The following is a 25,072-nucleotide window of genomic DNA, read 5'->3' as shown; positions in this document are numbered from 1 at the left end:
ATATCTGAGCCAGAGCGTTTGGGGTGAAAGTGCTCCTCTGAGTTTAAGCTGATTTAGATCTAAAAGCATATGCTGACAAGCCTTTGTCTGAGTGCCAGCATCCACGGCCAGATCAGATTAAACACACAAACACACACTTACCATTGCCATCATCATCTCCAACCGTCATGGTTACAGTGTTACTGGATAGAAACTTCCTTGTTAGATCTTAAAAGGATGCTCCTTCACAGTATTTTGCTTGTGGTGCTAAATCGAAGTCATATAGTTCCAACGTAAACTTCCTGTTGTCTCTGTCCGTATTTGCTCCCCTCCCTCTGTTCTCTCCTTTGTTTTCTCCTCTATCGCCTTTCCTCTCTCGTTTGTTCAGTCCCTCTCTGTCTCTGTCATTATGAATCAGGGAGAGGCAGTGATAGGCACCGCGCTGTGACTCGCCTACTGCGAGAGATCTCTGTCAGCTTCCTCCCCTCAATCCTTTGCCCTCCCTGCTTACCTCTCTCCCTCCCTCCCCTTTTCTCTCAGCAACAGCTGCCTTAAACCCTTTAGAGCAAACTCAAAGAGCTGGCCTAAAAGAGATGTGGGGCAAGGGCAAGCAAGAACGAATTTGTGTGTGTGCGTACGTGTGTTTTAGCCAGTGTTTTGTGTTTGCGTCCTGTAATCACAGGTTGATTTTTTTGTAGGTTCTTGCAGTGTTTAGGAAAAAAGAACAGCTCATGCTCATCACGCTCAGTCTGTGGCCTTCCACGACCCGTTTGGTCGATTTTCTCGCCAAAAATAGAAAATGACTGAGAGCCTCGGGCTGACCAATGTTACTTGTTGAGTGCCAAACATGAAATCAGAAGGCAAAAACAAGCTGGGGAACAGATTCTAACATTATTCGTTTAGTCAACAGAAATAGACCTTTTGCTAACAATTCAGTCATTGATCAAGCAAAAATGTCAAACATTTGTTAGTTCCAGCTTTGTAAATGTGAGGATTTGTTGATTTTTTTTGTCATTCATGATAGTTAATGATGAGTTTTTTGGCTTTTTGGACTGCTGGTTGGACAAAAGAAGCAATTTGAAGCTGATACTTTGGGTTATTGTGCTGAGCATTTTTCATTTTTTTGGTCATTTTTGGTTCAATGATTAATTAAATCATCATGATCATGAAAATAGTTGGCAAGTCTATCAATAATTAAAATCACAGTTAGTTGATTCAAATTTGCTTTGTATATGAAATAGGGTGAAGTCAGTTTAGTATTTCATGGAGAAAACACAAACCAGAAGCTGAAACCATTAGTTGATTAACAGACACCCCTTAAGTACACTACAGGGGTGCAACTAATCATTATTTTCATCATCGATTGATCTTTGGATCTTTGTCCGACCAACCAAATTAAGTTTACTGTCACATAACAGGAGAGAATGACAATTTTGCAATATTTTGCATTAAAACGTATTAATTCATCATCAAAATAGTTTAATGTTGTTGACCAACTCATGTATCATTTCTGCTCTCAAAGCTTTTATTACTGTTCATTGCTGTTGGTTGGTTGCAGGATGTAAAGAGGAAACTGTGTTGGATGCATTTTTCAACAATCAAAAAAAATCATCTGCAGATTGATCAAATACTGAAATAAATCATTAGTTGCAGCTCTACTTGGCAGCAATAGGTATACACCAGTGATTCACTGCTGTGTGATTTTGAGCAGGCGCCTCTGGCATGACAAGTCGCAGTAGCTGAGAAATACGAAAGAAAGCAGCTTAAGTACACTTAGGGTGCCAGCCAAGGCAAAGCAGTGAGGCATGCTGCCAAAGTTCACCCTGGTGAGCATCTGTAGTTACTTTCACTGCACGTTTACTCAGGGGGTTTGGATACGAGTTCAGCGCATATGGTCTGACTGTGAGTTTTTAAAGGAGCGGTTTAGGGAGGAAGTGGTTGATACATAAAAGTAATTAAAGCAACGATACAAATTACTTTGACTGGTTTACCAGGATCTCAATGCTGCTGTAATTGTATTGTAACAGTTCAACTAGTAAGTCAATGCTTTCTAGGCAGTTTCGCGCTGACAATGATGGTTGTCTTAACCTGCAGGTAAAGTGTAGGGTTTACAGTGTTCCAGTAAAGGATGACTGTGGAGGAAGTGTATTGTGGGTGAATGATGGGACGATCTGCGTCAGTTTGTTCTCAAACTAGTCTGCTGCAATGTTTACTCTTATTATTATATTATTATCCTTCTCCTTCTACTGTAAATAAAGAGTAAGAACCACTAAGTCCATCTTAATAACAAAAAACAAAGTGCAAGACAGAAGACAACAACACAGTTAAAAAAGAAAAAACACATTATCATGTGATAACAACAACAACTACACAATCATGGACCAAAAACACAACTTTGCTCCAGCAACCACAAGAGGTGGGAGTTAGAAGCAACACTCCCTCCGTCCCTCTGCTGCCACCAGAGACGGCATCATAGCAACTACACCCACAACACGCCCTGAGCTCATCTTCATGTCTCTCCCTATGTCCCTCTCTCCAAGTAAACAGACTGCAACAGCCAACCAGGCACAGACCGCCGCTGTCGCTCTTAGACAGATAGATACAGTGACAGGGCAGCCTAAAGGTACAAAGCCCCAATGACAGTCTCTGCAAGGCACCAACAACAGGCCGAACTGCGGAGAGCACAAACTCAGTTTAAAACCAACAAGTTAAGAATTAATTTGACCAAAGGATGGGATATATTTGTGTCAGCACATATTCATGTTCTTTAAAGTATACTATCCATTGGTATTCAGACTTTTAACTGATTCTGTGCTTCTTATTTCTCAATTATTAATAATAGCACAAAAAATGTGATCAACTTCCAGGAAAGGATTCAAAAAGAGACTTAGGAAGAAAAAGTCATCATCTCTAGGGATATACGATATGGATTTTTTTTGCTGTGTTTGTGGATTCAATAAAAGGAATTTGGATTTGTATTAACCGGCTAAAAATTTCAATTGCAGATAATACAAATTTGCCGATTTCAGGCTGATCATCTATTGGTCCGATATGTATTGTGCGTTCATAATTATCTTTGACTTGAACAAAGATCTCCAATCACACAATTTTACAGTAACTGAATATATTAACTGATGATAAATGAACGTAGCACCCTCTCAGTGACTGTAAGTGACATGGTATTCATTAACAATAGGGATGCACTGTTTCAACAGTTTCTCCTGATACAAAATCCAAAACCTGAACTCTGTATTCACTCGTATCAAATCCAAATGTGACACCTGTTTACCTGCTGCAACTGGACTTAGTTCTATTGTGGTAACAATAGGTCAGGGATTGCTATGGCACTGACAAGTCAAAGCCTGCCGTGACTGAATGCAACTGGTAATGGAAAGATAACATTTTATGACACTGAAAGAATCTAGATCAGTCACATTATCCCCGGCCCTAAATCCTCTTGCTATGGTCAGTATCAGCGCTGATTAGCACCCTACAAAACAGTTCATTTGTTGTCGGAAACTGCACAATGGAAGCCAACAGCTTCCCCTGCCAGCTACCAATCGAGACCGCTTTGTGGATCAATATTCAGTAAAGACTTTTCTCTCAAACACTTAATAACCATCGAGTCTGAAAAATGCAATTCCAATACATATGATAGAAGGAAAACTGAACCGTTTCTATTCGTACATAGGTGTCAGTAAACAGTAAGAGATGTCACACTCTGAGAAGGGAAAACAACAAAGTGAAACAGTGCTGTAAGGGGTGTCATCAGTACCACTACAACTTTCCATAGTCATACAGCACTGACTGAGCCTGAGGCTCCCGGAGAGCCACAGCACAATCTTCTATTGAACAGCAAAACACTCAGTAGCAACAGCCTTCAGCTCAGACACACAGTCAGTCACACACACAAACACACACACACACTCACAAACACACAAACACACACACACTGATTAAACCATTAATCCTGTTAGGTCCTCTTACGGGAGCTCATGGCAACAAACTAACACAACCACAAGAGCACATGCAGATACAGACACGCACAAGCACCCGCAAACACACACACACACGCACAGCCGTACACACTTTTCAAATACACACCCAATGTCCGACAACAGTATAATCATCTTGACAACATGACCAAACTTGGCGGCTCTCGGAGGCCACAACAACTGAGGCAAAATCAATGAGGAGAGGCACACTGACCGTGACTCGGGCTGAGAGCCATGTTGCCTGAATTCAAGGCTTCATCAAAACGAGCGAATAACGTCTGTAACCTGGAAAAGAGAGAGAGAAGACGAAAGGTTAGAGCAAAACAGACATACGCATCAAAGCTAATGAACCAACTAGAATTGGATGCATCCAAATGACAGTGAATCATCATTAATGACGGGGTCATGACAAAGAAAATGCACACACACAGATGGATGCACACTCACACTCACACACATCTTTGACCTAGAGACATGCAAGGTGCTCTGAATTCCAAGTGAAAGTATCAGCAGCAACATGTGGACAGTCTGCCCAACTGCCTCCCTGTCTGCCTGTCGATGGGTGGGTGTGTCGATTATGCCAGTCACACTCATGAAGCTGCAGCAGCAACACAAGCAGAGCCCCCCTGACATCCTGCTCAACACCAAACACAACCTCAAGCCAGATGTGCTCAGTCATGTGATGTACAGGTGACACTGTCGGCTTGTGCATAATTCAGAGATTTGTCCCAATTAGAGACATGTGAAGGCAAAATTACATCTTTGCAGGAATAATCAAACACCCCCTGCACACAGAGCAGTGTTGATACACATTGATTACACATGACTGGTATGACGGTAACACAGCAAAGACCCACATTGACCCACATCCAGTAACATGCCCTGATTTCTCCTTGCAAATAGGTTAGCCACAACAATTAGAGTCATACACACCGTCCTCAATGTGTCTATCTCTCTGGCTGTCTTTTGATATCCACAACTATCAGACAGCGTAGCAGCTCCTGAAGATCAGTGTTGCAACGGGCACCTCAGCCGTGCAGCGTTTTCACGTGGTTCCCTTCCTTTCATTAGCATTTTAATTTGCCCATTCTATTCAGAAACAGCCCAGCCTTTAGTCCTCGATGCTCGTCTGCCTCAGTGTATCCCAGTGGGCTGATTAAAAGGTTGCTGCGTTGCTGCGCAACGTTGCATTAGCTCCCATGCTAGTGACACACTCCGGTCCTCGGCTTCCCTCAGCTCTTTGTATCCAACATGGTGCAGTGGCTCCGAGAGGAAGGGAGGGAGGAAGACAGGAGGAGGGAGAGAGGGAGGGGGTGAGAGAGAGGGAGAAGGAGCCAAACAGCGAGAGACCAAAGCATGCTACGGGCATACGACAAAGCACCACCTACTGTCGCACACATGTACTGTATGCTAAGCGCACACACCCACCCAATGAGAGATCGCCACCATAGTACAAAGAGTTAAATCTCAGGCATGGTCTGCTGTGTGTGTGTGTGTGTGTGTGTGCGAGAAAGAGAGACAGAGACAAGTGGGCGAGTTTGTGTGACAGGCAGCGAAGAGATTCAGTTACCCTTTACATAACCTCCCTCCCATACCCAGACGCACACATACACGCTCGTCAGAGGGGGAGGGGCTGTACAGCTAGCGGCAGACAGAAAGCAAGGCTGCTCCTCCCCCCTCTACGTCTCTCCGTCTCACCCCACTTGCCTACATTCTATCTCTTCTATTCCTCTTTTTAAATTCCCACCTCCCTCTTCATCTATCTTAATTCCAGGATCCCTTTTTGTCACCGCGCTCTCAATTTGTGGCGGACACAGATCGACTGTCCTTGAACAAGGGTCACCCCAAGTCCAGCAGAGATGACTCACAACTTTCAGTCCATTTCCTCTGTCAACACAAAATGTGGGCATGAGGGCGGTCCACTGAATGCTCATTCAAACAGCGTTTGACCTACTGATAGAAGACAGTCATGGGTTAATCCTTTGTTGTTACTGTCGACAGAGACTCAAGTCTGCAACAGCACATCCATTCACATCGGTGCTAGACCATCTGTGTCACAGACACACACAGAAAATCCAGGTAGTGTCTGACCTGCACTGAACACAGAACAGGATGAGCTGGGTCAAACAGCCCGGTCAGACTGTGTGACAGCTAAAACAGGTTTAAGCCATGTCTCCGTGGGTCTGAAAGGGGTCGTCAGGTTCACTGCGAAATAAGTGACATCATCTTAGACTGGCTAACATACCCTGACCAGAACTGAACTGACCTAAATTGAAGACAATTTCCAATCCTGATCTGAATATTTTGGGATGTCTTCAGGGAGGTAGCCAATTTTGGGTGATAGCATTCCTCATCATTCAACTGACACAGCCTGTAAACTACATATTGTGACCTTCATTACAAGGCTGTGAAATTCATAAGCCTCTGCCTTAAGAGACAACAACCTGTACAACTCATAGGTACAACTCTCACTGGGAATCTACATTTAAAGCGAGACATACTCAAGCGTTCGATCAGTTCAATCCGCAGTTTCTGACCTCCGTTTTTTCCGTCTCCATCATCAGAACCAGCTGTCAGTATGTTGGCAAGAGCTCCTGAGAAACTGAAAGGACAGCGGCTGACTAAAACGTTTTCACCAAGCTGAGTGACTGATATAGGTTCCACAAGAAGCAACTGGCATGGGTTTAATTTATTGGTGAGTCAGATAGTGATGCCTGCCTTGATCAATTACTACAGATATCATAAACAAGTTCAAGATATATAAACAGCAAGAGATTTGGTGAACTGAAAGGCTATCTGTGAAGTCTTTTCTATGTGGACTGGCCTTCAGATTGTACTGACCTGCATGAAAAATGTAATTGTTCTGATTAGTCACCACCTCTAGGCCTATTCCCAATTGTTTGGGTTAGTAATGTAAACAAGTTTTCATATAAATGAGACAAACACATTATGTGTGCGATTTAATCCCGTAGGCTTCAGGCTCTCTTTCAAATTAAAAGGAGCAAGAAAAGATGTATCAATATAGCAGGTGTTACAAACTGCTGTAATCCAGACATGTCGAGGTTTTCATACGAGCCAACTTTCTGTTCAGAAACATGAGTCTTGGATGTCCTCTGGTGATCTTCTCACTTTTAACCCTTTCCATCTTTTATTCTCAGCCGTCTTCACCCCTTCTCTCTCCCCTTTATCTGATGCTAGCTCTGCAGAGTTGATATGTGATCTGGTCAGCAGACGCTGGCCGCAGCCCTGCATTCCACGCAGCAACCATATACTAACAAAAACACACTCTGACGCACTCACATACACAACATCCACCTAGCCTTCATACCAGCTCTCCAATATTATCAGTGTTTATAGTAACAAGACAGGTATGACACATTTATTCTCATCACAATTCATTAAAAAACATAATTGCAGAAGAAGAAGAAGCATTGGTTTCAGACCTAAATCACTGCATCAGTCAAACCTCTTCATATAACCTAAAGCAGACACACACACACACACACACACACACACACACACACACACACATACATCAGTGTGCATAAATCCCACATACACAGACAGCGTGTTTATACTGGAGACAAACAGGCTTAATATGCGCAACACATGACACATGGCTACAGCCAGCATTCACAGACGCAAGACTCATACTGAGCAGTCAGCACACAACACTGGCTGCTGCTCAGCTCTCACACATGGGAGAAAGAGTGAAGGGGGAAGAGGAGGAGAGAGGGGGGTCACAGTGTGCTTAGAATAACCCTCGACCCAGCACATGTAACCAGGACGACCAAAGAAGGACCAAACCACTCAATGGACACAAACACACACTTTCTCCAATTTTTCCCCAACTCTGTTACTGCACCCAAACGCCTTTGTACCCCATCTGCCCCCCCCTCCCACCCTCCTCCCCCGGTCAGTCAGTCAGTATTGTGCTCTGGATGAAAGTGCCTCTGTGTGTGCGAAGGGCAGAGTGGTGCATGGTGTGGCCTGGGACAGACATAGTGCCAAGGCCACGGGACCCTCCACACAACTCATGCCTGCACTGCAGCGTAGGCGCACACACGCATGCACAAGGGCTGTCAATGAAAATTTTAAATTTGATTTTAGACTTAAATTGCAAAAATAAACAGAATTTGGATTATTAAATTAAATATTATATTGTGAAAACAGTAACACTATTACGGCGCTGCACTGAATGTGCAGCATGACGGACAGGAGTGACACGACATAACTTTCATTGATTTGAAAATAAAATGTAGGTCAAGCTGCAATGAGTGCATAATTCAATAACGTCTGTGTCGTAATAATGGCAGACAGTTCACAACTCAACCCGGCCACAGAGCAATTTGCACTCCAAGAAATACTTTAAGGTTCAGAAGCTATGTAAGCCAAAGTTAGCACATTTAGGCTAATGAATAATGTATCAATAAGAATCAATCATTTGCACTCGCTTCGACAGATAAGGCATTATGAGTTCTCAGTCAAGCACCAACCACGGCACATAGAGACAGACAGAGCTTGTTAACCTGCCATCCCTCTCAATCTCGCGAGATCACCGATAGGCGACCACTGTCCAGGTCTAGAACCAGACGCTATCCTGTCTGGACACAAACTATAACCGATAAATTATGAAAATTATTACATTTTGACAGAGCATTTAGATTTAAACCATCGCAGCTTTTCTAGCCCTTATGGGACTAGCGGTCCAGGAAACTCACAGACCAACTGCATGTGCTGTTAATCACTCATGTGGTGTTCTTTTCTTTTGAAAAGACATGTTTCCATTTAATAAATATACGCATCTAAGTAGCTGCGTCTCTTATTGTACTGTTTTCCCATTTATTGGACATTATGCGCCAAAATGTTGCATTCGTGCACACAGACAGTCACACACACACAAAAAGAGAAATATTAGCAGAGCTCAGGGAGGGATGATCAATATCTACCACATAGGAAATAACTCACCTTGCAGCAGGCAGTCCCCTTTTACTCAGGTCTGCTCTGACTCTCTCTCCAACGTGACGATAAACATCCACCAGTGTTGTTATAGAGGCCTCACGTACCTACAGAGAGCAGACATTAAACAATTTAACACACAAATGCTCCCACACTATACTTGCACTGTATACCATGTACAGATGGTGTGTATGTGTGTGTGTGTGTGTTCAGGACTTTTTTTAATAACACCATACAATCTTTCTCCACTGTCTTGGATTACACAGACTCTGCATACATAAACACATTAAAAAATATACTCTTAGGGGCCCATCTTCATCCCCCTAATGGCAGACATCTGATTTGCTAGTCATTTTGTGAGCACTGTTGTGATTGGCTAATGGGATGCTGTTAAAGGGATTTTCTGCAACTGAGGGTGGGCGGGACCGGTGAGGACGTTGATTGGCCGGGACAGCATGTGGGTAGATAATCATTGGATGGACGAGAGGAGCAGATTTCAGCTTTGGGGTGCAACTCCACAGGATGTTAAACTAACCTCTCTATCCCTGCCTCTCTCCCACTCACACACACACACATCCAGCTAGTACGGTTGTGTGTGTTAATGGTCGGGTGCTGGTGTTCATGATTCAGCAGTGAGGCTGGGTGGGGGACACTACAGAGCCCATCTCCTCACTAATAACAGTAATAATCACAGAGCTGCCATAAGATGCCTGCCAGCACACTCTGAATGCTGAGAGCTGAACCACAGGCTCAGCTACAGACTGATACAAGGAAGACCTGAAGTGACCTCACCCACTCACACATGTAATCACACACAGATATGACAGTTAAAAACACAGACGCAGACATGACGTTCATGTAATATATTGTTAAGCTATTTGTCTCTTACCTGTGGGTTCTGGTCTCCAGTCAGAGAGCAGAGATGAGGAACTAGTTTACTGAGGCTCAGTGGCTGGGCTCCATACCTGAAAGAGAGCCACAAGAAGACGAGGAAATGAGAGGGGAGTGATATTTATTCATGCCAATGTAAAGCTTTGCCCCTTCATTCATATCACATTTTTCGAATGAGGAAAACACTTTTATTATCAGGAGGAAGGCTGATTTTTTGAAAGCCTGGTTTAAATTATGGATAGGATCTATGAACCCCAGGATAAATAAAAAACTTATTTGGGAAAAAAAAGACGAGATGAAGATTGTGCTTCATTCATAATAAACAAATCAATTCAAAGTAGCCGAGAGAGCGCAACACAACTGCCAACTGAAAAACACAAGCAAATGAGGAACACACCTCAAACACTTGACAATTGGGCTGCAACATAAGATTATGTTTATTCCTGATTAACCTGTTGATTGTTTTCTCTATTAATCTATTAGCTGTTTGGTCTATAAAATGTTGATAAACATTCCCCAAAGCTCAAAATGACATCCTAAAACATTATATTTAGTTTGAAAAATATATGATATAAATAAAATGAATTTGGTTATATCATTTTACAGCCTCAGTGACAAACTTTTTTTTTTTTTTAATCACACAGAAACTGCTGTTGAGTTGTTTACGACCTGCAACCTTCATATCTTTATACGGCGTGTGTGGTAAAACGTCTCAACTTACTAGTGCTTCATTTACATGCTGAATTTGGACCTAACTTCAACATAATATGTGCTGTCAAAGTAACAACGGCAGCTTCTTCATGTCCTTCAACCATTTACACACATTTTCTTAAATTGAACTGCATTGAGCTTCCTTGGCCACTGTCATATCTACAGCTATGTGACCTACACACAGCTGTAAGAAATTAACACTCAGGCTTAATGGATAACTGTGTACGCTCAGCAAACATCTTTAGCTTTACTGTCAGGTTGCAGGAAAGCATTTAGCACAACTGTGTGACTTTCCACTAGCAAAATGATGCTAAAATTAACACTTCCATTCTAACAGACAAGATTGATTTGCGTAGCCACCTTCAGGTGGATAGTACAGTAAACTACAACCTGGACAGATGTGATCCGCTGTCATACAACGTGAAATAGGCAAGCTTTTGTTTAGTCTTATGCCTGTAGATGTGTTGTTTTAATACACTTTCAGCTTCCAAAATGTAGGTTTACAATGACAACTGTATCTCTAAAATCTTTGTGTGGGGTTATACAAAAGTAGAAATCCTCTCAGAGCTATTTCGAAGACACATAACTTTTTCCATTTAGAAAGGAAGCAGAATACAATGAATGTTAAGCACACACAGCCCTGAGAACATCCACATTAATGCTGACTATTTGCAAATCATGATGTACTGGGAGAAAATTTTGTCTAGTTTTGCCAACAAGCCTTTGTGCAAACAGACCGATTTCAATTTTATATCTAGCACACACAAACTCTTTTCTTTTATTATCCCAGATGTGATCTCTTTGACCTCTTCTGGCTTCTGGAAAAACGTCTCTAAAGGAACCAGCATATTTTCTTTGGAACGTAGTAAGATACAATCCCTTTCCATATATTTGTTCATGTTGATTTAAAAAAGTAGGTCCTCTATCAGGCCTGACAGCTTCAGGCCAGAGTGAATTGAGAACAGATTTTTAAAACCCTCTGAAAGCAACAACTAGAGACATGTATGATTGAAGACTGATAATGTCACATGACAGAAGTGGTGGTGCCTTTAGTAGCACGTATGCCACCTCCACAGAGTCACACAAACAGTTAAGAAGATTAACCCTGGAGACACAGACTGTGTGTGTTTGTAGAGCAAACAAAATGGGGCATGCTCGTGGAGAGTCAAAAAAAAAACTCTCAGTTTGTAGAACATTAATGAACCCATAATGAAGACGTGTGGCGTCAATATAGGATTAAGATTGCAGAATTACCATCACAAAAAACATTCTGTAGTTACTTTAAAAAATAAAAATAAAAATAAATGTGTTGATTGGCGGTAAATACAATAACATACACTATATGTTTACATTTTTAAGTTATTGTAAATACTAATGTATGACCCTCTGCCCACAAGATGAGAGAAAATATGCCTACATTTAATAGCTTTACGATCTATGATGAATTCTTTGACATTTCACCCTGGAAGTGATGCAGATGAAGAAAGGGAAGTTACTCACGTGCTGAGCGTGGCACTGAGACAGAGGCAGATTCCTTCTCGACTGCGGAAGTTCTTGTGTTTGAAACCAGGAAGTAGCCTTTCCCAAATGTACTGGACACAGGAGGAGGAGAGAGAAAAGGGAGAGATGAGGGAGAGAGGGAGAGAGGAAGAGTGTCAGTAGGAACAAGCAGAGGAAGGTCCTGCCAGGCAGCTCATCAGGGGTTTGAGCAGATTACGGTGGTAACAATCTGTGGAGATGTGCATGTGTGTGGCTAACCCAAAGAATAGTGGAGATATAGCCTGTGTAATTCCTTTAATAGCCAGAAGAGGGAGCTCCAAACATAGAGTTGCTCTCAACTGCAGTGAATATTTATTTCTCTCTGTTTGCATCTTGAACGTGCATTCTTCAATCCTTCAAACCATCTACCATCTGTGCTTGAACTTGAAATACAACAGAACTGAAACTATTTTAAGGAACAACTGATGTTTCATCTTTGAGATCTAAATGATCTGTCCTTCTCAGCTCAGGGTCCCGACACTCAGATTTTTATGACATGTCTATGTATGTGTGTCTCACCATGGGCGAGGCAGTCTGCTCCATACAGCGAAGGATCAGAGCTTGGCTGTTCTCCCTGACCTGGTCCTTCCCATCGCCCAGCCTGTCCACCAAAGCTGGCACAACTAAACACAAGGAGAGAGATGGATAAAGAGAGAGCGAGTCAGAGAAGGCAGGCTAGTGATGAGAGTCGACGTCTGAAAAAAATGCAGAGTAATGTGCAGTATTTACATCAAGTACAGGAGAAATGAGGCCACACATGAGTCTCTACCACATTTAAATGCCAAAAACAACAAAGTCTGCCCCCAAGTGGAGCGGTTTTAAAATGCACAAATATACAAATATATTTGTTACAGTACAGAGGGAGAAACAGACAAAAACTCATTGTAATGTAAAACCTTGAGCAATACCACCATTGAGAACGGGGCTTTAATAAGACCACCAGGGCTGTGATGACAAGACGAGTAGAAAGAGAGGACAGGAAATAAGAAGTGGACCGTGACTAAAATAATGTCAGGATCATTGTATGCTTTCATGTCAGCTCCACTTTATCTAAACACACAACTGCTCCAGTAGCAAGACCTATGTAACGCTGTGACGCACACTGTAAAGCAGAAAAACTAAGAGCCTTTAAATGTTGGCAGCCAAGTGAACTATAAGGATTTTGGCAACTCCACAAATGTTTCAGATGGTTACTCTAATCCTCGATGAAATGAGGGCCAGAGTCGGCAGAAGCCTCAGCTGTACTGTAAGTGGGTTTCAGCTTTAATATCAGACCAGCGGGTACTTGACAGGTTTTTATCTGAAGACCGGGCCACTTCAGGGGTGAAAATATGAATAAATAATGTTCCATGAAGAGATCAGCATGTATTTCTTCTTTCCATAAAAAGTCAAAAATAATTTGTTCCTACATGAAGTGCCTGATATATCTTATTCCTCTATGCCATAGACTTCTATTGTTGTCCAAAAGCTATTTAAAAACACATCAGTGAGCCAAAACAAGGCACTGACTGACATCTTTATTACGATGGACACGTGCACTGTGGTTTATTTTGAGACAAACCTCTGTATGCTGTCCTGCTTTTATAAATACTCATTTATGCCAAATTTACAGCTGAAAAGGGTCCCCAAATATTGAAATATTTATTGTGGTTTAGGGATTCAGCTTATACTGATGACCGATTATTACCTGCTTCTTATGGCCTATATTAATAAGATGATAATTTCACATTTTCACGATCTAAAACTACTACTAAAATGTAGTTTAAGCACTCCTGAGGGCAGGAATGACTAAGTGAGCAAAGATAGATGATTTAATATTCCAGTGCTGGATGAAGATTTGTTCTGTTAAAGCTCACAGACTTTCTCCCTCCTCCTTGAACCCTTGTGGAGAATTGAGCTGTAAAATAAAATAATACAATAAATATACACACCTTTTATAATTTGCCTTAAAAAACTTTTTATCGAGTGTGTTTTGAGAATCACAGTGAGTTCAGATTGGACGACATGTGTGCCACAACACATGCTGCGCTTCTTGGATGTGTTTATAAACAGATTGCAAACCAACTTTGAAGGTGCCCACCACCACCTACTGTATCGGCTTGTGTAGATACTGTGCTTGTTTAGTCAATAAAAGCAATTTGGCTTCTTATTATCAGCTCTATTTATAGGCTATAAATGTATTAACAATAGCCAATAATATAAACATTATCGGGTAGATATAGCATCAACCCCTACTCCTGTTTGAGTCACGTTTGCAGGATATTACTGTCCTACTGTTTTAAGAAATTATTTATCCATATTTTATTTTTTTAATGAAAGTATATATTCATGAGGCATTTTTAAAAGATCTCCAGAAGAAACCAATGGATTTCTATATGTGAGCCTCAGACACGAAAGTTTTTGAAGTCAAAAACTATTGAGAAGTGGGCTAACACATGGTTTTGAGATTTGTTGACAAGTCAAAAAACCACAACATACGGTGGTTTAAACTTTAAATGGCCCACCATAGTCAACAAACCCACAACAACCTTGTTCAAACAGAAAATGCCAAATCTGGTGAATCCTCCTCTGTCTGACCATCAAATGGAAAATACTAAACTTTCTGAGTTACATAAAACTCAAAACCTCCCAAAACCTTTGACATTCAACCGATGAGATAAACGCTGTACACACAGAATGGCATGAGCACATACACATACACTCCTACCCACATTCCTATTCTGAAACTTCAGAGAGGAGAGTGATGTCATCTGTCCTTTTCCCTAGTTGTGTGCATGTGCTTGTGTGTGTGTGTGTGTGTGTGTGTGTGTGTGTGTGTGTGTGTGTGTGTGTGTGTGTGTGCGCGTGCAAGCGTACATTATGTTACCATAACAGCTGGTTGCCTTGGCAACAAGGACAATACTCTCAAACAGAAATACTGACACGGGGGGCATTGTTGCACACAACGTCATCTGTAGTAAAGATGAAAACACACACACACACGCTTGTATGTGGCAAGTTAACTCAATTTGTTTCTTCTTTTTTAATGTGTCAATCAATCTGCAGACCACAGCTGCTGGCAGGCCAATCACATCACTTTCTGTCATCTGTCACACTGCAGACGAGAAAGTATTATTAAGTGCAGCCTTGTGTGATCTGTATGTTTCACTTCCACATTCACGTCACATCTGGGAGTTACTTTGCACGATGGCCAACAGCATACAGTGTAATGGCAGCAGCCCTGTGAGTCAGTCCTGTAGATCAATACAAATCACTCAGACTCAATGATCTCATCTTCCTTCCCTCTGAGTGAGTGTGGGAGGAGGGTGGGCGCAGGGAGAATGAGAGAGAGCACAGGAAAAGAGAGATGGAAGTCAGATGGAGTGAGGGAGGAAGGGAGGAAGGGAGATTCCAGAGCCAGCGGTGGCTCAGAGAAATGTTTTTGCCATCAATCTGAAACACAGATTCGGGCTAGGGCAACGACCTAGACAGTGGGGGAGATACAGAGTGTGTGGCAGACTTTGCACAGTGTGACAGGTCCAGTCATCCCAGAGCTGCACTGCAGGACTGAGTGTGTTTGCTGGGGAACGGAGCCAGTCTGGCTGACAAAGACAGCTGGTGACACCTTAAGCGGGCACACACACACGAGGGCTGGCACTGACATGACGCACATATACACACACTCACAAAGCATGAAATCTGATACAAGATTTGGCGTATGAGGTCATATGAATGTGAAGTCTGGTTTTAGGGTGCAATAGACAGAGCTACGGGATGGCAGACAAGTCAAGGCCTTAATACAGGGAGTAAAGGGTGTACAGCAGCAGACTGGTCCGTCTCAGAGGAACCACATAGTGGAAGTGAGAGACAAAATAGAAGGTCAGAAGCCAAAATGCTAAAAAACAACAGCAATACACACACCAGTACACTTGATGCAATGGTACAAATTAGTGGTGCTGAGTACAATTTGGGAAATAGCACTGATTTCTGCCATTTTATATATTTTTCAACTTTGGAAAATACTTCAAGACAGGAGGGCAACCGTGTCCTTGACTGGCACTCGCTGCTTCAGATAATAGAAGGATGAACATTTAGACTGAGATTAATGAACAGGACAAGGAATGACATTTATATAATCCCTTTTTCAAAGAATGATGAAATCAATTAAAACACTGTGTGTTTGCTATATAAAGCCTTGCAACAGGTTTGTGCGGGTACAGGTTGGTACAGGTTTGTTATCTATTTTTTGGATGAGTAAACTGTCACAAAACAAACAAAGTATTTGCATGTTCCATTAAGTTTATAATCAGCTTCACAAGCAAGAAAAAACATGTACCAATCCTTTTCAAGCGTGCAAACTCAGTATACAGTTACTGTACTGTAAATGGAGAATAGCCTAAAGGCTTTAAGGGTATAGAAAGTGTGGATATCTTACCTGTGCCCAGGTATCCTTTAAACCGCTCTCCCATGCGATCCACAAACGCACCACAAATGTCTATCCCCATCAACGCCACCTAAAAAGCAGAGTAAGGCAAGAGTTATTCTCAATAATTAGACACAATTATTATACAATACACATGGCTTCAGGTGTATAACACTTCACAGCAGTTTCATGTACTTTTAATGTCAACAAACTGAGTACACCTTCATAACAAGTCTACTTACCCTTATGGGCTGAGGATTAAATTACTCATTGAAGAGGTTTTAGCTAAATTTAAAGTATGATCTTGGCATCCTAAATGGATGTTAAAAATGCTGACTCGGCCCGCCTTCTGAGTTTTGCTGACTCTAAAAACAGCCGAGGATGTGAGAGGTAATTCTGTCATATTCAAGGATTTAAAGTGTCGCCTTGTCGCCCTTTCAAGATGCACAGCAGTCAGTCTGCCAACAGCTTTTTAAACCAATTTGAGTCCTCAAACCTCTGATATCTGGATGAGTCTTGTGGTGCAAGACACTGACACAAATTCAGTACCCAACAGAGACTAGCAACAGCAAGTAACAAGCTAGATGTGGAAATGTGCACAAACAAATCATAGAAGCCAGTGCACGCTTCAGCAGTCTGAAAATTAAGGGGAAATAATTCCACTTTTATTCTAAAAGCCAGATGTCCACAATAGAAGTCCCACATTTCCCCACAGCATTATACGTTTTTTACTACCATGTGACCCCCTCTGCAGATTTAAAAAGGCTGTGCATCAATGGTGTTTTTTATCATCTGCTGATAATTAAGTGACATGAGGCTGCAGATTGATCGAGCAGCAGGGTTTCCGTTATCTGGTAATAACCTTTCTTTTTATAACAGGGAAAATCTGTTGAAGTCCGACAGTCCTGATCTCTCTGGTCATAATGTCTGGTAAAAATAATTCCCTCTAAGCTCAATTTGAATTGTATTAAAGGTGGATTAAGCGATTCTAGAAAAACAGACTGTGTTCAGAATCGCTTACAGAGGTACCATTCATTCTAATCATGATGACAAATTGAGTATGTAGCATGTTTTTAACCGTTTCCTCTAAATTTATGCAGGAGTAGCGGACCCCGACACCAAGACAATTACCATCACAGCTAAATAAAATGGGAAATTGAACATTATAATAGATAATAATAATTATAATAGATAACAAAAACAGCAACATGCATAAACTTAGTTTGTTGAAGAAGCACTTTAATCATGATCACTTAACCAAAATTAACAATATTAGTTCTGCAAAACAACCAACTGACTACTAGAGATAAATGTGGATCAAAAGTCAAATTACCCACTGCTACAAAACAATTACAGAGGAAACTGCACAGTATGTGGCTTTTGTGTGCTAGAAATGCCCAGATGTATTCTATATTAGCACGATCTAGGTGCTGTATTGTAGGCAACTGGACTTGTTTCAGTTGCCTATGAAACAGCACCTAGATTTACCATGACCTGGTTGACTGAGAACCTACATCAACATATTTATCACGAATTTTTGAGTGTGTGCTACGAACTTACTGCACATACTCAACCGCCCCAGACTCCATTGCAGCTATCAGAATGTACGATGCATTTTATTTATAATTTTTGTACTATATTTCATCCTTAACTTCACTTCTGAGAAAAGGTGAGAAAAAGGCTGTGCTGATTTATAAAATATGGGCAGTTTTACAAAAAATGTATAATGAAATTGAACCCCTGATTAGCAGCAAGTTTTACTATTCAATCCACTTGTTGAGTTTGCTTTAACTTTGAATATATACACATAAAAAATCTGAGATTCAACAAACATTTTGACCACCAAAGACCATCCATCAACCCCCACTTCGCCATAATATACAACCACTTGTTATGGCATAATCAGTAAGTGATAATACCTGAGGCAGCTCGATTTGCTGGTGAGGAGCATGACATGCAGTAAAAAGCACAAAGACAATTTGGACTTTTCAGTTGAGATCATTTGATCCGAAGTATTGTGCTTAGCTGAGGATTAAAACGTGCTTGCATTAAACATAAATGTCATATTTAATGAGTGATACCATACTGTTTAAGAGGTCAGTGTGTGTTAACAGCTGTGGCTCTGTTTGATTATGTAACTTCTGCCCTCTTTATACAACCTGCATAACAGCAGCTAAAGGAACAATCACATTCACATTAATTTGTATTTTTTTAAATTTTGGTAAAACTCTAATGACTTATAGATATATGATGATATAGATATATAATGATTTGAGTCAACTGTAGAATAAGATGTTGAGGTGACAACATAAAACTGTCACAGTTAAACTGTCTGCAACGCGTTCACAATGTAATGATGTCTGTTAAAGTGACTCTAGACAGTCCTCTTTCTCATGACTCTCCACTGTAATTTGGCTCAGTCATAAAAGAAAAAACTGGCTGGTGATATGACTCGTAGGGGGAAGGTAGACTGGATTTTTGTCTTGTGGTAAAGCTGAGTTTTCCACTGTGTTTCTGATTAGGATCACATCCCACACTGCGCTGTGCTCCTGGAATGCTTGTTTTGGCAGCGCTGCGGCAACACTGAACGGTCCAAAAAGAAAATCCATTAAAACATTATTCTCCAGACTCGTCTGTTCTGTTGACTGCAGTTTTTCCCTATTTTAGTCAAAGGGAGAGCAGCGCCAGGTAACCGCAGAAATGAAGAGGGGGAGGGCGGGGGCAATGATGAGGTAAAAATATAGGGACGAAAGCCAAGTAATGCAAGAGAAAACAAAAATCACCTGGAGAAGAAACATGAGCTCTGGGTCACTATGATGACTCCCTCATTTCTGACCTAATTTAGGGAGGAGGAGGGGAAGAAAAACAGCAGGAGAAGAGAGAAACTGTACAGGAAGGATACAACCCTGAGGCCTCCCTTCCCCCCCTCCTCCATACAGCACCCCAACAAGCTCGTCGCCCACAACCATATGGCATCTTCACCAGAGACAGAGAGAAGAAGAAGGAGATGGAAGGGACTGGGCCTGTTGTCTATACCAGATAGAAGAAAAATGGAGATATGTGGGGGTTTTCTCCTCTAAAGGCCTCCTGATGAGGGATAAGGAGAGAATGAGGCAGGAAAGAAGAAAGACCAAATGGGCACTTAGGTATCACCCAAAATATTAATAAACATCAGGTATGTTGGCTAAGCAGCGTCAAGAGACTGGATTTCCAGCTTCATAGCATTAGCGTGACTGAGGTATGCTGGAGTTAAAAAAAAAAAAAAAACAGTAAATATTTAGCCCGGTATGAATGGTTCTTTGTGAAGACTCATGGTTGCTGCAGATGGTGGCTTAGCCTGTTAATTCACATACCATGTCCAAGGTTTTCTCTGGATTCTAGAGAGGCTTAGAGCGAGTTTTGGACAGAAAAACATTGTCCAAGACTTACAGAGCAACATTTGGGAGTGGACATAATGTGCAAAGCTGGAGACAAGTGCTGTAATAAGACCATTACATCATTTGTCAACAACAATTTTGGCAATCTATTGAAATTCAAGTGATTTGTTGCTTTACTCTCCCTTGTTAATTTAATAGTTTGTAGTTAGACTGTTTTTTAAACAAAATACATTTGAGGATGTGCCTCAGGTTCTGTTACAGTCATGTATCCCTACTTTTTGACATTTAATAAACTGAACATTCAATGATGATAATAAATTAAGCAACACATGAATTGATAATAAAATAATAGCTAACTGCAGCTCTAATAGGTCCATTTAGGTTCTCGCAAAAACATTTTCTGTGGGCTGCCTGATGGTTTATTTGACAGTGGATGGAGTAAGTTCATATCCCCGCTCAAGCTGAGTTGCTAAATATATACTCGCTTTGATCTCAGTGGTCACTGTGCAATTGGTAGGCACTAGGCAAATTGCTGTTGCACTGAATTTAGTGGTACAAAGCAATGGCATAACGCGCTTTGTTCTTATGTGATGCCAGATTACATTAGCCTATTTTATTGCCTTATTGCCCCAGTTACATTCAAATGTTGACAAGATTTTCCTCAGGGTTAGGGTGGTGCCTAACCTTACTGAGGATGGGAAAGACTCGACATGCCTTCGTCTTCTGAGATTTTACCAAGCACCCTTGATACCAATCTCTTGCCACCTTAGCCTGGGGGAGAGGTGGCTAACTTTCCTACCGCAAATTAAACAGAATGGTTTAATTAGACAAGTCTAACCTGATGATTAAAGAACAGTCTAAGGCCAAGAGAAATCTTTTTTAAATATATTTTTGGGGATATTTGTGCTTTTATCTGACGGAGTGAGGTGAAGAAGCAGACAGGAAATGGGGGGAGAGAAAGGGCATGCAACAAAGGTCGCCAGCTGGAGTCACTGTAACCATTCGGCTGCCAAGGCCCTACCGCCAAAACTAGTCTTAAACAAAGCAGCTGGTCCCTGGAGTGAAACACCCAAAAATGAATAAAATCAATTATCTTCAGTGGAAGGTTTCTACTATGAAGCACCTGCAGGAAGAGACGGGTTTACAGGAAAAGCAGGCCAACACAAAAATAGTTTCATTGTTTTAAAGAAAAATCAGTTAATGTTAGTGGAAACATTTAACTAATGAATGCTAACTGTAGAGTGTTTGATCTGTTGACATAACGGTAACAAGGTTAGAGTGCATCATCCAACGCTAATATAATAAAGCATTTTTGAGACTTCATCTTAATCTGAAAAAAATCTCAAATATCAGAGCGTCTGGTCAGGGCAGTCTGGTGGCAGCGTCAACCCCTGACCAGTCCAGCCACTGTCCAGTCAATTGACATTGCTGCCCATAAATGCAGCATGCAATATTAATACCTTCTCTGTGTGTGTTGTACACAGGCACTGAAGCCTCTGTGATGTTTAGGTGTATGAAGTGAATCAGCTGCTATTGAAAGAGGAAAGAAAGAAGAGTGTGAATCTGACTCACTATCAAATAAAGACCCAGACAAGGACACAGAAGTGAAAAAGAGAGATGAAGGGAGCCAAGGGAGAGAAAAAAAAAATCAGTATTTTGTCTACTAGTAAAAGAGGAACCTTGGTGCTACAGTTGCCGAAGATTTCATGTATTTATGAGTCATGACTTGTGTTTTCCACTCACCTACCCATTCCCCATTTATCACTCCAGTTCTCCCTTCTATCCCCCGCCTCTCCCATCATCCCTCCATCCATTCTTCCCTCTCACTGCGCTGACTCAGCATCTTGCTTCCAGCTAAGTCTCCCGTCCTTTTCGCTCGACAGGGAGCCAATCGGCATCGCTAAAAGCCTGCTATGTGAACCCCTCTGGGCGTCACAACTTGCTCGCTCCACACTGCCAGACACCGAATCTGAGCTCAAGTTACTGTACGTGTCATCTACAGAGAAGAACAAATCTGAACAAAAGGACATGTTCCCTCGTTACAGCTTAGGATGAAATTCTTGGAGGCCAGCTTTGAGGTGGCGATTGGTTTGGTTTTCACATCAAACATGTTGGGTTACTGAACTGGAAGAGAATCCTGTGTACAAGATGAAAAAATGCCCCTGTTTTGAACCTGAAACCACACTCTTCCTCCATTAATCTTCAAGTCTAAACTACAATCTTTCATAGAAATCCCACAATGTTTTGCTCCAATTGAGAAAGATGTTTTAGATCTAAACTTAAATACGGCCCAAAACTACCTTCTTTCCCTATTTCTATATGGACTATTAGCACCTTGAATTTGTTTTGAGGCAGAAAGATGCAAAACCAGAACATCACAGGAATCTGCAGATTATATAAAGATTTAAAAAATCGGCGGATGCTACTTGGAAAATTGATACAACCTTTTCTGTTGTTTACAATTTAAGAGTAGGCAACCAAAATAGCAGTACTGGCACACCTTTATCGGGAGTGGAAATCAGTTTTAAATGTTGTGTTTAAAAGATTATGACAACAAAGTCAAACAAGCGTTTTGTAACACTAGAGAGAGATGAGGCGAGGTTGCTTTCGTTAGGCTGAACGCACAATTTCCACGCTCTCGCAGTCTTGCTGAGACTCCTGCATATCAGTGCAGACCATGCTTATCAACTCAAAAAGAGACTTGGGATTTCGATTTCAGCATGCTTCAGACAGAGATTTCAGACTGTTGTGAATTGCTGTCTGGATCAGTGTGATACCTTGGCAAAAAATTCACATTCCAGCATTTCTGAGATATGGCAGAGGGTGCAGACATGGCAAACACACACACGCGCACACACACACACACACACACACACACACACACAGAACAGGACGCAAGAGAGAGAATTAACAGAAAAACTGTGAAAAGGCAAAAGGAGAGATTGAGAGTGTGTGTCCAAGTGGGAGAGAAAATGAGAAAGAGAGGGATGGATGGAGAAAAAGCATAGGTCATAACAATGAGTATTCAAACCCCTCCCCCATCCCATCCTCCAGTCCTCCAGTAGTCTACAGTGCTGACAATAGACTCAGTCTCATCCAAAACAACTGCATAAACTCCAACAAACCACAGGAATGCCCTGCAAGTGTCCTACTCTGTCGCTGGGAGGGAATTTAAATATGTCTGCCTCTTCTGATCCAGGACTGGACTGCTAGGTTGTCAAAAAGAAACACAGAGCTTGAACCTTTTATCTAGATTTGACAGGCAGGCGCCTGTCTGAATGCACATTGTTTTTTTTAATCCTCTGACTTGGCAGAGGTAAGAAAAGAAAAGGGACAGCCAGTTTGATGACCTCCTTTTAAAAGGAGATCAGAGTCCTCTTCATACCACTGAGGTGATGACAGCTCGTTTGAAATGTTTTGATTTTGCTAAAGTTAGCATTGATACCAATCTCTCGGCAAAGCTTAACATTTCCATTACTCCCCTTGTCCCAGGCTGGTGGAAAACAATTCATGAAAAGGCCGAGGGGGTGAGTGTTGCAGTGACAGTGCGATGCCCTTATACGAGGACAATCTCTCACCTTGAAATTGCTGGAGTTCACCCATCCCGTTAGCTCATCCACCGTTTTATCCAGCCGGGGTTTGTCCTGCTCCACGTCCGGGGAACGTTGCGGGTCGTTCAGGTAGTCAATGAGGTCCTGGCCGACCTGCAACCTGCGGGTAACGTCTTTCTGTACTACCTGCTGGTAAAAATAGTCCATGTTGTCATGTTCCTCCATTTGGCACTCAGTGCCGTGTGGCCAGCCACTGACGCCGGCCGAAGACAGGAGACAGTGGTCGGTGCGACGGGGTCCGAAAGAGATTTTAACTGTAGTCCCGAGGAGGGGCAGAGACACTGTGCTGTCTGGACTGCTTCTGACTGATGTTTGGTCATCAACATGCAACTCCTGTTAAAAATACAATTAATTTAACCCACGAATCATCCCTCTGCTCAAATCAAAAGCTCAACTTTGTATGACAAAGACGTAAGTTAGCTTGCTAGCTCTCTTACTATTCACGTAAACGTTAGCTCAGAAGGTTAACTTAAAACTTCAAAAAAGTTGAAGAAACGTGTAATAGTGGTGGACACGAGCAGGTTCCTTCAATATATCCGCATCAAAACAAGCTGGCCGGCTCTCTGTTATGCTAACAAAAATAGCACCTAGCTAGTTAGCACAGCGACCCAAACAAGGATAGACTGCTTCACATCAGCTAGCTCAGCTAGCTATCGTTAGGTATCCGCAGGCCTGACGCCTGGCTCCTCTCCGCTTTTCTATTCCATGACCACAGGCTGGAAAGTCTGCTGATCTTTCAGCTGTCGACTCCTTCTCCCGACAAAGTTGCAGCAAACTTCCACAATGAGAGCTCTGCTCCAGTCACGCGGTTACTGCTTTCTCTTTAATCCAGGAATAATCGCCGCCACCGCTAAACCCTTTAAGAGGCGCTGAAAGCTTGCGCGCTGCCGGGGACTGCAGTTTATCAGGGGGCGCAACCGATCAACGATCAGGCCGACGGGTCTTCAGGCACCGCACAGCAGGCCGGCATAATGCCTGATGTAAAATGCCGAGTCAGTTATTGTACTGTGGGGCACACGTGTGCTTAAATCGGGAGAATTTACAGCAAAAGCAAGTAAATTTTTATTTTTTTTTGTCATTCCTTTACGATCGATAATTTCTTTTAACTGTAACAGAGTCATGAATCAAACACAGCGCACTGTTTATGTGGGTGTGTCTGCCGTCTACACGGCTCTTGGGTGACATCTAGCGGTGTAGCTGCGGCGTTGCATGCATTCAGTTTGCCGCAGTTTACTCTTCAGACACTTGGAGACAAAATCTCACACCAGAGAGACAAAGCACATTTACTATTAGTCACTTTTATTTATTCATTTGTTTATTTTTTTCATTTATTTCTTTATTTTCTTAAACATAAAACTGTTAAAACAGCTGTCAAAGAGAGGGCATTAGTATCACAGCCAGTCACGTCAGCTAGCTCCATCTGAGTCTTCGTTCTTCTTTCTGTCTGGTCTCCTTGTTTCAGTCCTATCCATCGTCCTGCCAATCTCCCCAGTCTTTGAGCACTTGGCACTACACAGCACTTGCCAGTCTCTTGTTTAGTGCAATATTGCGAGCTGCTTCTGTTTTGTTGTATTTTTTCAGTGCTTTTGCGTAGTGGTGGTTCACGTC

At 42.0% G+C, this 25,072-nt stretch overlaps 1 protein-coding gene across 1 annotated transcript in view; it reads right to left on the bottom strand.

Moving 5' to 3' along the window:
• The window catches only part of clasp2 (cytoplasmic linker associated protein 2), a 62,297-nt gene extending 37,924 nt beyond the window's left edge, over positions 1 to 24,373 (bottom strand). The window contains exons 1-7 of the mRNA XM_084378549.1: positions 23,432 to 24,373; positions 16,489 to 16,567; positions 12,594 to 12,697; positions 12,036 to 12,127; positions 9,823 to 9,898; positions 8,943 to 9,040; positions 4,189 to 4,259 (exon numbers count right to left, since the gene is read on the bottom strand). Of these exons, the coding sequence (XP_084234675.1) occupies positions 4,189 to 4,259; positions 8,943 to 9,040; positions 9,823 to 9,898; positions 12,036 to 12,127; positions 12,594 to 12,697; positions 16,489 to 16,567; positions 23,432 to 23,629 (718 nt within the window). The 5' untranslated portion in view covers positions 23,630 to 24,373. The remainder of the gene's footprint in view (positions 1 to 4,188; positions 4,260 to 8,942; positions 9,041 to 9,822; positions 9,899 to 12,035; positions 12,128 to 12,593; positions 12,698 to 16,488; positions 16,568 to 23,431) is intronic.
• Between the last annotated feature and the right edge of the window lie 699 nt (positions 24,374 to 25,072).

This window comes from Pagrus pagrus (genome assembly GCF_965226575.1).
Source record: "Pagrus pagrus genome assembly, chromosome: 17".
Classification (NCBI taxonomy): domain Eukaryota; kingdom Metazoa; phylum Chordata; class Actinopteri; order Spariformes; family Sparidae; genus Pagrus; species Pagrus pagrus.
This window is presented reverse-complemented; position numbering and strand designations above follow the sequence as displayed.